Raw genomic sequence first — 13,803 nt, 5'->3', positions numbered from 1 at the left:
AATGTGGAAGATTTAGAAGACTACTATCAGACCTCAAACGCAAGCACACTATACTGTACCCTTGCCTCTGCTAACACTAGGAATGCTGAGGTAAAGCGTGTAATTATAACTGATTTTGGGGAACAGACTACTGTAATGCTAATCAATGTACATAAGAGGGGCATGAGTAAGAGAATCAATAGCTGCTCTTATTTACAGGACATAAAATGTATAGGATAATACCTAATCCCTATCAACAATAGGAGACCGAATGACTGACACAAGAATTAGAAGCAAAGAAAACATCACTGCAAACATATAACATACTGTATACTTTCATCGTTCTTCTGAACCATTATGCCAAATGCCAGGAATGCATTAGATTGGGCATGGAATGTTGAAAATGCATCATGTCTCATGATTGTAATTCCCTACGGTCGTACAGTACGGTCGTACAGTGTTATGTACTATGTTAGAATCATTCATACAGAAAGCAAAGGTTATAATTGCATTTTGTGACAAATTAGAGTTGATTGAAGATAATGGATAAAAGGGCAGTATAATATTCTTGTTTTAGTTTCCACACAGGGAAGGTCTAAATATGTGTTTGGCTTAACTTTTATTGGAGAAGTGTGTTGATGAAGACGGCCTGCAGCCAAAATCCATCTGTAATGCCACATGCAGGCTTCTCTTTTTCATTGTTCATGTGTATATATCCAGTGTCCCTTCATCCTCCCTCTCTCCCTTTATCCAGCAGCTGTAATAAACAGATGGCTGGTTCAACAGTGATAATGTGAGCTGACAAGTGCCTGCACTACTCCTCAGCAGACGCCAGTCTTTTGTGAGGAGAATGGAGGAAGGCAGCTTTAGCCACTGTCTTCCCTGGCCGCTTGCTCCAGGGCACTCTCTGAACTAGCCGAGCCTTCGAACCGCTGGACACCAATGGTGGCCTGGTGGGACATACTCTTCCTCACAACGTCACCTTTCCTCCACAGTGTGATTTCCTGTAAGAGTTGGGAGTGACCATGAGCTTCCTCATATGGCTAGGTTTCAATCACTTGTTTGTAAAAATGCTAAGTATCATCTTATCACTGTTAGAGATGTCATTTGAAAATTCCATCCTTGTCACCTTGCATGCACAACTAAAACTAATCAAAACTGGTCATCAGAATCCTCCATGCTCTACCTGCTGTTTGAAGTAGCGCCTCTCCTCCTCATCAATCAGCACAAGGTTAAGGTAGTAACGGACTGAGAACTTCTTGTTGATATCTCGCATGGTGGGGGTCATCTCATAGCCGGCCAGGAATAACCTGATGGGAATTGATTCTCCTAAAACCCAAAACAACCAAAGAGTAAGGCAGGGCAATGACCGACCGACTCTAAATCATCATCTTCCACTGTTACCTACCTCTGACTGGTGCCCCATCCATGATTTCATACTTGGCAATGGTATCGTTTTCATGGTAAACACTAGGGCCGGTGCCTGTTGTCTCCCGTTTGATGATGTCAATCTCCATGTGCTTGATCTTAATCCTCACCAGCAGGAAGTAGATTTTACCCACAATAACATCTTTCAGGTGGTATTCTGGGTATAAATATGGTATACCATATCTACGAGCGCGGGCTGGGCAATGAGGAGAGAGAGAGAGAGAGAGAGAGGGGACATGGAGACAGAGAGGGAGGGAGAGAGAGAGAGGGAGAGAGAGAGAGGGAGAGGGGACATGGAGACAGAGAGGGAGGGAGAGAGAGAGAGAGAGAGAGAGAGGGAGGGAGAGGGGACATGGAGACAGAGAGGGAGGGAGAGAGAGAGAGGGAGAGAGAGAGAGGGAGAGGGGACATGGAGACAGAGAGAGAGAGAGAGAGAGAGAGAGAGGGAGAGGGGACATGGAGACAGAGAGGGAGGGAGAGAGAGAGAGAGAGGGAGAGGGGACATGGAGACAGAGAGAGAGAGAGAGAGAGAGAGAGAGAGGGGACATGGAGACAGAGAGAGAGAGAGAGAGGGAGGGAGAGGGGACATGGAGACAGAGAGGGAGGGAGAGAGAGAGAGAGAGGGAGAGGGGACATGGAGACAGAGAGAGAGAGAGAGAGAGGGAGAGGGGACATGGAGACAGAGGATAGGGAGAAGGAGGGAGGAGGGAGATGGATAGGAGGGAGGGAGGGAGGAGGAAGCGAGGGAGCAAGAGAGAGAATATAGAGACAGAAGGAGAGAGGACACAGATGGAGGGAGAGAGGAGAGAGAGAGGGAGAGGACAAATAGAGGGAGAGAGGACAGAGAGATAGAGGGAGAGAGGAGAGAGATAGAGGGAGAGAACAGATAGAGGGAGAGAGGACAGAGATAGAGGGAGAGAGGACACAGGGGTAGAGATAGAGGGAGAGAGAGAGTGAGAGTTAAACCGAGATAAAATTACATTTATTACAATAAAATCATTAAAACCGTGTTTCATTGCTGCGCTTTGAAAAACTCACTGTAAATACTGTCCAGCATCAACCAAAGCGAGCAACAGTCTCCAAGACATATTATTTTAATGTTTATGCAAAGTGCATAGTGTTTTGATCACTATAATCTTGATATCAAATTCTCATCTCTAAGAGGAGAGAGGGAGAGAGGGAGAGGGAGGGAGAGAGAGAGAGGGGGAGAGAGGGAGAGAGAGGGAGAGAGAGGGAGAGGAAGATGGTACCTGGATCATAATGAGCAAACAAAAAGATGCCAAATGGGCTCATTCCCCGTGGCTAGACTGGCATTGGCTGCTCCCAGCGTGGTGCGCCTCGCGTTACAGGAAACAGACGTTACGCAATACCAGGCCTCAGAGGCAAAATATCAAGCACCACATTACACTTCATCTATGCACACGTATGTGGCGTTCTACAGGTGCACTGGATGTAAAATGAAGGCTCTCACTACAGACTCCCCTGGATCCAGATTTAGGACTATTTTAGGTAGCATGGATTTCTGATAAAAACAAGATAGAAAACAGCATTATATAATCATTTGAATGTTTTTTCCAGACTTCTGATAGGGATTGAAAAGTCTTTAATCTCTCGCTGATCTATTAAGCTGCCTTGGAATGTTGCAGAGGAGAATAAACATTCAGAGCCAAGTTTTTTCCTTTGTTTCATATTATATATAAATATATATATATATATATATATATATATATGTGTCTATATATATATATGTGTCTATATATATATATATATATATATATATATATATGTGTGTGTATATATATATATATATATATGTGTGTATATATTATTATTTATACCTATAGTAAGGGCTTGCTCAGCTTTTTATAAGTTTGAGAGAAAGAGAGAGAAAAAGAGATACTGTTTATTATTCACGTTTTTGTATTATTATTATTATTATCATTATTTATTAAGTATAATTTTTCTTTTTTTTCTTTCTTTTCTTTTTCTGCTTTGGCAACATTATGAAACGTCATGCCAATGAAGCTTCTTGACGAGAGAGAGAGAGAGAGAGAGAGAGAGAGAGAGAGACATAGTGACAGAGAGTGAGAGAGAGAGAGAGAGAGAGAGAGAGAGAGAGAAAGGGAGGGAGGGAGGGAAGGAGAAAATAAGAGAAGGAGAGATTACATCAAGTCAACAGAATGAGAAGAGAGCAAGGTGTTCCAAACCAACCCCAGACTAACACCACCCAGTGATCAGTGTGCTGCTCCAGGCGTCTGTGAGGAGTGGCGCCCTCTACTGGTGACACACTCTCCTACCCCCAGAGCTGCTAAAGCACCAGTCGGAGGAGGACTGCCTCCCTACTGCTCTGGACCATGGCATGGAGGACATCCCACAAACCTGGGAAACAAAATGATTTGGGGACGTGGCCCGTTGTCACGCTGAAAGTGATGTGGGGTGACCAGCGTTTGTGTGCGTGTGAGTGTGTGTGTGCGTGTGAGTGTGTGTGTGTCTCACCAGTTCTGTTTGCAGCGTGAGGATAAGCTCATCCCTCTCCCTGAGCTGCAGTGTCAGGACCTCCTCCCTCCCGGACTCCTACAAACACAACACAGGAACAAATTCACACGTCAGCTTCAACACACACACACACACACGCACACACTTACTTAGAGTCACACTCCAACATCTGAACACACGCACGCACTTAGAGTCACACTCCAACTTTTGCGAACACACACACACGTACATGCACACACTTAAGAGTCACACTCCAACTTCTAAACACACACACACTTACACGCACACACTTAGAGTCACACTCCAACTTTTGAGAACACACACACATTTAGAGTCACACTCCAACTTTGCTTTCCTGATTTCCAAAAATGAATGAATGAATGAATCATTGAATGAATGAATGAACTATTCATTCCTTCATTTATTCATTCATTCGTTAAATAAAAGATCAATTTTGGGATTCATGAATCGATTCTGAATCATTTGATTCAGAATCGATTCAGAATCGATGAATCGATTTTTTAAACCCAGCCCTACTGCGTACAGCTCTCTACCACTCCACCATGACCTTGTACTGTCAGACGCTCTGGAAGAGAGAGAGGGGAGGAGGGAGAGACGGGGGAGAGAGGGAGGATGGAGAGAGAGGTGGTAAGAGGAGAAGAGAAAGAGGGAGAAGGGAGAGGGCTACACCTGCTTCAAGGACAAGAGAGGAGAGAGAGAAGATAGAGGGAGTAGGGAGGGGAAGAAGAGAGGAGGAGAGAAGAGAAGAGAAGAGATGGAGCGAGTAGAAAGGAGGTGGAGAGGAGAGGAGAGGAGAGGAGAGGAGAGGAGAGGAGGGGAGAGGAGAGGAGAGGAGAGGAGAGGAGAGGAGAGGAGAGGAGAGGAGAGGAGAGGAGAGGAGAGGAGAGGAGAGGAGAGGAGAGGAGAGGAGAGGAGAGGAGAGGAGAGGAGGACAGACAGGACAGAGACAGCCCGGGGCGGACCAAACATGACGGCGGCCACCGGGAGCCACAGGGAACCAGACAGAACCATAGTGACCCGCGCCGAACCGGAGCCAGGCACCCTGAAGGCCTGTCTACATCACACAGCCCAGCCCTACTGCTGCTACTGTAAGCCTGCTAATCACATCAAATCACATCGAATGTCATTATCATATAGCCCAGCATTAACATGCAATGACACAAGAGGTGTGACGAGAAGAGCCCATAGATAGCAACACCAGAGAGAGCTGCTACACTCCTATACCACTACACTACTATACCATTATACCACTACACTAACTACTACACCACTATACCACTACACTACTATACCATTATACTACTACACTACTATACCACTACACTACTATACCATTATACCACTACACTACTACAACACTATACCACTACACTACTATACCATTATACTACTACACTACTATACCACTACACTACTATACCACTATACCACTACACTACTACACCACTATACCACTACACTACTATACCATTATACTACTACACTACTATACCACTACACTACTATACCATTATACCACTACACTACTACACCACTATACCACTACACTACTATACCATTATACTACTACACTACTATACCACTACACTACTATACCATTATACCACTACACTACTACACCACTATACCACTACACTACTATACCATTGTACTACTACACTACTATACCACTACACTACTATACCATTATACCACTACACTACTACACCACTATACCACTACACTACTATACCATTATACTACTACACTACTATACCACTACACTACTATACCATTATACCACTACACTACTACACCACTATACCACTACACTACTATACCATTATACTACTACACTACTATACCACTACACTACTATACCATTATACCACTACACTACTACACCACTATACCACTACACTACTATACCATTATACTACTACACTACTATACCACTACACTACTATACCATTATACCACTACACTACTACACCACTATACCACTACACTACTATACCATTAAACTACTACACTACTATACCATTATACTACTACACTACTATACCACTACACTACTATACCATTATACCACTACACTACTACACCACTATACCACTACACTACTATACCATTATACCACTACACTACTACACCACTATACCACTACACTCCTATACTACTATACCATTATACTACTACACTACTATACCACAAACCTTTTACACTACTACACTACTATACTACTATACCACTGCACTACTATAGTACTACACAACCATACTACTATACTACTACCCTGCTATATTACTACACTACTATACTACTATACTATAACTCTACTATACTACTACACTACTACTCTACTATATTACTACATTACTATACTACAGTACTATACTACTACACTACTATACTACTACACTACTTTGCCTATACTATACTACTTCACCACTATACTACTACACTACTACCCTACTACACTACTTCCCTACTACAGTAGTACAGAGCCGTTAAAAGCGAGGCCAGAGCTCTAGCCATAAACACAGCCAATCCTACTGTGCCACCACAGGGCTACTCTGTTTGTTTGTTTGTTTGTTTTTGTAATCCTTTGCTTGTTCACGGGGTGTCTTTTTAAAAGAGACCAATGTCTCAACAGACTAAACCATGTTTAAATAAATAACATTATAAATACAAATCTAAGAGGTCAAACAACTGAGAGTATTCAGTATGGCCCCCAGCTCCCAGAATATCCAGCCAGTTCTGAGGGAGTCATGCCCTTGTTCTGACAGCCATATGAGTTGCCAAACACACAGTTGATGAGAAACTTCAGCTACCAGCCATGCTGAGATCCACTAACAAGCCCCCCCCCCCTCTCTCTCTCTCTTTATAGCCCCTCTCTCTCCCTCACTTTCCACCCCTCCCTCCATCTATTTCCATCCCTCTCCCTCTCTTGACATCTATCTATCTATCTATCTATCTATCTATCTATCTATCTATCTATCTATCTATCTATCTATCTATCTATCTATCTATCTATCTATCTATCTATCTATCTATCTATCTATAGTATCTATCTATCCATCAATCTATCTATCTCTCTATCTAAAGTATCTATCTATCTTTCTATCTATCTATCTATCTATCTACAGTATCTTTCTATCCATCTATCTATCTATCTAGAGTATCTATCCATCTATCTATCTGTCTATCTATCTCTCTCTCTCTCTCTCTCTCTCTCTCTCTCTCTCCCTCTCATCTAATTCTGCTGTGCAGCAGAGAGGCTGAACTAAGAACTACTACATCTACTGCATAATGAGCTCCCAGACAGTACTACTGAGAGAGACAGCGAGAGACAGACAGACAGACAGATAGAGAGAGAGACACAGAGACTGACAGCGAGAGGGGGAGAGATAGAGAAGACGAAGCGATAAACAAAGAGAGAAAGACAATTGGAAAGAGATGGGGAGAGAGAGAGAGGGGGGCTGAAGACCGCGGAGTGTGTGAATGTGCAGACAGAGAGAGAGAGAGAGAGAGAGAGAGAGAGAGAGAGAGAGAGAAGCGGACCGTTAGACAGCTCAGCATGAACCCTCGCTGTTTTCCCTCTGACCTCTGCCCATCACACACACACAAGACGGGTGTGAGTGTGTGTGTGTGTCCTGCTCTCAGGTTGGGGTTATTGGCTTTGTTCGGGGCTTGTGCTCTCACACCCTCATCAAATACCCACTGAGGAAACGCTGCCGGTCGACCCGCTGGTCCTCACAGATATACTTCTGAGCGTAATATCGCAAGACGGCGACACCAACAAAAGACCGGCGGAGGAAAGTGGAGAGAACAAGTCGAAAAGTCACATTGAAATGCAGGCGGTCTACTGGGACATACTACGCTAGCTCAGAGAGAGAGAGAGGGGTGGAGGGTTCAGTATTCGCCAGTCAAAGAGGCTGTTTGTGGTCCAAAGCCAGGAGGGCGCAGTCTAGAGCTGGGTTAAATACTGTACATATTTCAAGTCTGAGTTTGAAGTCATGGGCCATATTCCGGGTAATACTGGTTAAATAAATCCTATTAAGGACGCCAAACGGCAAACAACAGAGGTGCAAGGCACCAGTTCAACATAAACTGTCTGATTGATGTAATCATTTTGTCTGACAACATGAATGGTCCTTAAGGCGGCCCAGTGGGCCGAGGTCCATGTAAGAGCCAGAACCTCGTTGACAGTACGTCTCTCCAGAGGTCGCGACCCGCCGAGGTCAGGGAGTAAACAGGAAGCCGGGACGCTGACACATCGTCAAAACCCAGACCTGAGGGGAATGCCTAATTAAACCTAAGACTTTATCTCTGAACTAGCCCACAGAGAGAGAGAGAGAGAGAGAAAGAGAGAGAGAGAGAGGGATGGGTGAGAAAGGAAGAGAGCCAAACACTTTCACTTTATCACTTTATCTCTCCACCCACCTCATCGTCCGTCAGTCAGTCAGTTAGTCAGTCAGCCAGTCAGTATTATTATACTGTATGGACCAGGGACGAGCACAGATAGACACTAGGTGGTGCTAGAGCACCTGCCCTTTGCCCTCTGGACCAGGCAAATGCCTTTTTGAAAGTTGGTTTTATTTTTATTTTTTTTATTTTTTTTTACAGTGTAGCTACTCTGTGTCCCATGGTGACATCGATCAAGTCTCGATTAAAAGTGTGTAATAATAATGCCCCCAAATGTGTTGTCATCTCCCCCCACACGTGCCCGCGGCACACCCGTGCCCCTCCCTTCCCTCACCTCCGTTGTCAACGTGAACGCGCAAAGCGGACACAAACGGAGGCGCGCTGCAGCAGCTGAGCAGTACTGCGCACAGCACACATCTCCTCAACACACATCTCCTCAACACACATCTCCTCAACAAGTGTATTGTTTGCCCCCTAAGCCTCAGTTGCCAAACTATAACTTGCATTTATTTGTATCTGTTGTGAGGTAAGTCTCATACAGCGCCAAACAGCTGAGCCTAAATTAGCCGACTGCCCACCTGCTTAACAAGCTAGACGTTAGTCATAATCAATTAATGGATTTAACGTAATGATGACCACCACACGACCAATGTCGGTAGAATTTGTTGTTGGTACAGCATGTGAAGCTATTAGTATACTTTAGCTGAATATTTAGTATTATGTAGTAGCCATAGGCTACATAATTACACAAGTGTAATTATTAACACTTTCTTAATCTACTTGCCAAATGACAAATAGGCAATTTGAAATTGCTTGCAGAAAAGAAAATATGTTGTAATGTAATAATCTTATCCGGTTGGTCTGTTTTTGGGAGATTAACCCTTAATTATCATGCACAGCAGAACATTGATTTAGCTAATTTACCAATTGCAGCATAATGCCAAGAGAAGTTAAGAAAAGAAAAAGACAGGGAGCTACAGCAGGCTGCCAGCGGTTCCACGCGCCGCACAAGCTGCCCTTATTCTCCACTGTTCCTCGTTGTTTCTGACAGTCTGTCATGTAACATGACAGACTGCCCTTGTCCTGGTAACATCACAGACTGTCCCTCTTCTGGTACCAGAAGAGGAACAGTCTGTGATGTTACCAGAAGAGGGACAGTCTGTGATGTTACCAGGACAAGGGCAGTCTGTAATGTTACCAGGACAAGGGCAGTCTGTGATGTTACCAGAAGAGGGACAGTCTGTGATGTTACCAGAAGAGGGACAGTCTGTCATGTTACCAGGACAGGGACAGTCTGTGATGTTACCAGGAGAGGGACAGTCTGTCATGTTAGGGGCGGCTGTAGCTCAGTTGGTAGAGCGGGTCGTTCAATGATCGAAGGGTCAGCGGTTCAAATCCCAGCTCCGACTGTCCACATGTTGAAGTGTCCTTGAGCAAGACACCTAACCCCAAATTGCTCCCAATGAGCAGGTTAGCACCTTGCATGGCAGCTACCGCCATTGGTGTGTGAGTGTGTGTGTGAATGGGTGAATGAGAGGCCATTGTAAAGCACTTTGAGTGCCGCTAATGTGGAAAAGCGCTATAAGTGCAGTCCATTTACCATTTACCATGTTACCAGGACAAGGGCAGTCTGTAATGTTACCAGAAGAGGGACAGTCTGTGATGTTACCAGAAGAGGGACAGTCTGTGATGTTACCAGATGAGGGACAGTCTGTGATGTTACCAGAACAGGGACAGTCTGTGATGTTACCAGGACAGGGACAGTCTGTGATGTTACCAGAACAGGGACAGTCTGTGATGTTACCAGAACAGGGACAGTCTGTGATGTTACCAGAACAGGGACAGTCTGTGATGTTACTAGGACATGGTCCAGTTTGTCACGTTACCAGGACGGTAGTCTGGAGTCAAATGCCACAAAACATGGGCACAGGGGTGGAGCCAGCGCTTTACTTTTTAAATCCAGCTGCATTTGAACAGCCAGTCATGAGAGCCAGCCATCCTCCGTGCACAATCTAAGTGTCTACCCGCTGGTGAATATCATCGTTTGTTCCCAGACATTCTCTCTGCAGAGGGGGCTTCTGGGTACTCAGACTGCCAGGACAGTGACGGTTGGCGGAAGGCAGACAGCGGAGCAACACCAGGTCGGAGGTTATCTGCACCTCCTGTGTGTCTGTGACGGGGTCGTGAGGTCACCGGCCACCCGCTGGTGACGTCCACTACTGCCTCCTCACGCAGAGGAGAGGACAGGGGGGGCCCCCTCTGGAGGTTACCCGGAGTGTGAAGGAAAGAGGGGGGGAGGGGGGGGTCAGAAACAAACAAACAGACGGCAGAGCTTCGGCGTTTCCTCTCCGCTCCGCTCGATGCCCCGAGCGCGCTTCCGTTTCTACCGGCTCGTATCGAGGAGCGCTGAGAGAGAGAGAGAAAGAGAGGGAGAGAGAGAGATAGTTAGAGAGAGAGAGAGAGAGAGAGAGAGAGAGAGAGAGAGAGAGAGAGAGAGAGAGAGAGAGAGAGGGAGAGAGAGAGAGACAGCGAGGTAGAGAGAGAGAGAGAGAGAGAGAGAGAGAGAGGGAGAGAGAGAGGGAGAGAGAGAGAGAGCCGTGTTCCCGTTCCCTGGCCCGCGCCGAGCGGGCGGAGCCGAGCGGAGATCACCGCGGGAGCCAAGGCAAGGCAAGGCAAGTTTATTTATATAGCACATTTCAGCCACAGGGAAATTCAAGGTGCTTTACATGAGACATTAAAAGCATTAAAACAAAAAGCAAGACATAATAGACATTTAAAACAAAAGGCAGGACAAATTAAAAGCATTAAAACAAAAAGCAAGTCATTATAGACATTTATAGCCAGAGGTATCCGAGGGCGCTAATTAAACAGGCGGCAGGGATAGCGAACGCTCTCGCTACAGGAAGTCTTTGCCGGAACTAGGACACGGAGTGACACGGCTTCGTCTCGGGTGGGCTCCCCGGCTTATTTTTAAAAGCCCGAGTTTTCTGGAACGTCAGGACGAGCCCCTCCCCCCTCTCTCTCTCTCTCCCTCCGCACCCCTCCTCCCCTCATCCCCTCCTCCTGTGTCATCCAACACAATGTCAGATGATGCGCTGATTCCTTCTTCACATTTCCCCTCTCGAACTCCTCCCTCTCTCTGTCTCGCTCGCGCACTCTCCATCTCTCTCACACACACACCCTTGCCATCCCTCTCCCTCCCTCCCTCTCTCTCTTCATCCCTCCATCCCTTCATATGAGAGGGTGTGAGGGGCAGTGCGTCACATGGCGTTCCTCCTGTGATACACTTCTCCTGCTGGTTCTGTTGCTCTATATAGATCAGTAAAGAGGACACACACACACGCAGACACTCACGCGCACACACACACACACACACACACATACACACACAGAGACACACACACACACATACAGCGTACACACACACAGACCCAATTTCCACTCTTGCTCTGCTCCACCAGAGAAGGCCCGTGTTAGACTCCGCCTCTCTCTCTCCCCCCCCAGAGATAAGCAGGACGATCTCATAAAGATCAACTTCCCGCCTGTCGCCTGACTGAGGGGGACTCAGGCCCATCTGTCAGGCTGACGGAGCCAGCTCGGGCTTTCTAAGGAGCCCCAAAATGGAGGGAGACGCCGGGAAAAACAGAGAGGGACACGAAGCCGACGGCTTTCCGCATTCCGTCTCACGCCGTTTAGAAAGGGGACGCGCCGGTGGTCTAAATGCGTCCGCCGGAGACGTCTCAGAGCGTGACGTAGATAAACTCCGCTGGCTCAAATCCCGCAGTCTCCCACGACGCCTGACGAGATGGCGTCAAACTTGTATTTACTGAACGAAATACGGCCGAGACTTTTTTGGTACCGAGTTTCGTCCCTCCTCTACGAGGACGTGAGGGTTTTACTGAGGGCAGGGGGTACTGAACCTAGCGGCCGGAGCACTGCTGAGTCCGACCGCCATTGCTGTTCGCCTCCGCGTTCTCGAGCAGGGCACTACAGTACCAGCGGTCTCTGCGACTGACGCGACATCCAGAGCGTTCCGGCGACCGCAGAGGTGAACTGTGGGATGTGTATCAATGGTTACCTTGAAGGGGAGGGACTTCTCGCTGCAGGGGTTGATGGGTAAAGAGTGCAGGCTACTGGCGTGGCTGGTCTCAGCGCTCTGCCGGGAGAAGGGAAGGGGGGTGATTGGTTAATATAAACATCAATCAACGTACACTATTAACATGAATCAGCATATCAACATATTCACATTGACCTCTAACCCCGGCAGTCTGTGCAGTTTGAAGAGGACTGGATAGATGACATACAGTATATTATGTCATGTATTAAAATACTGTATTTCTGAATCTAGGGTGTGTTGATAGTCTTTTTTGCGAGGGGGTTAGCCGCGAGTAAGCATTTCACTGTGCGGAGCGAAGCAGATCCAGGCGAAGTGTTCCAAAGTTTGACTTTTCTAATTGAGGCGTCTCGGAGACCTCTGCTTGACTCAAAAAAAAAAAACACAGAACGCGCCGCGCCAAAAACAGACGAGGTGCTCCTCTTTCTTTAAAGGCGCCTACGAGCCCTCAGTACCTTCAGAAAACAGTTGAAAGAACGCTCGAAAGAACGCTGAGTAGATCCACAGCCTTGATCAGGAGCCATCGTTCCTCGCAAAGCTTAGCCTTCTGTATTCTTGTCTCTCTCGCTACGGTATTCAGTCTCAAAGCGGCGCTATTCCTCGCTAGAGTACACAGCCTGCACGGTGCTTGGAAAGTTAAGACGTATAAACTTCACATATTATTATTGGACCGGCTGGCCTTTAAAAGTAACTTTTCTATTCAGTCTCAAAGGTGCAGTATGTTCGTTCTGATCAATGTGTATCGCACACGTTCTCTGCTTTAAGGTCACATCTCTCCTGCAGGCCAACGTAGAAAGGTCCAGACAATTAGATGAGGTTCGGTTACAAAAAAAAAGGGGGAAAAAAAGGAAAACCTTTTCAATTTTCTCTCAGAAATGCCCTGAAAGAACGGGTATTAACGACGTTACGGCCGTCGGCCCCGGGCGCGGTGACCAGAGAAGACGAATGAATAACAGAGCGACTTTGATACGCCGTTTAATCACATTCAGATCAGCCAATCAGGAAATGAAATTGCTTCAAATAACTGAGGGGGGGCCTGGTGCTCTTTAATGCGCGGGCCCCCTTCCGCAGCTGCAGCCCGCGCCGGGACGAGCACGCGGCAGAAACCAGCCATCCTGAGGGAGGGATGGAGCGAGGGATGGAGGGATGGAGGAACATAAAGATGTTTTATCCTCCGTCTCAAAGTCAGGAGGAAAACACACAACAGATGGAGAGAGGAGCGGGGGGGAGGAGGAGAGAGGGAAGATGGAGTAAGAACAGGAGGAGGGGAATAGAAGTGGGAAGAGAAAAGGGAGGGAGAGCAAGAGAGGTAAAGAGGGAGAGAGGAGGAGGTAAATACAGGGAGAGAAAGAGAGGTA

At 46.6% G+C, this 13,803-nt stretch overlaps 1 protein-coding gene across 1 annotated transcript; it reads right to left on the bottom strand.

The window, feature by feature from the left end:
- Positions 1–484: 484 nt before the first annotated feature.
- LOC311329128 (vacuolar protein sorting-associated protein 26B-like) lies at positions 485–12,969 on the bottom strand (the record flags this gene model as incomplete). The annotated part of the gene is made up of 8 exons (XM_084463007.1): positions 485–983; positions 1,166–1,308; positions 1,388–1,564; positions 3,705–3,786; positions 3,904–3,981; positions 11,886–11,936; positions 12,410–12,487; positions 12,901–12,969. 8 exons carry the CDS (start codon positions 12,967–12,969, stop codon positions 846–848), a joined length of 816 nt encoding a protein of 271 aa, XP_084319133.1. The 3' UTR covers positions 485–845.
- Between the last annotated feature and the right edge of the window lie 834 nt (positions 12,970–13,803).

This window comes from Borostomias antarcticus, assembly GCF_949987555.1.
Source record: "Borostomias antarcticus genome assembly, contig: scaffold_60, whole genome shotgun sequence".
In the NCBI taxonomy this organism is placed as follows: domain Eukaryota; kingdom Metazoa; phylum Chordata; class Actinopteri; order Stomiiformes; family Stomiidae; genus Borostomias; species Borostomias antarcticus.
This window is presented reverse-complemented; position numbering and strand designations above follow the sequence as displayed.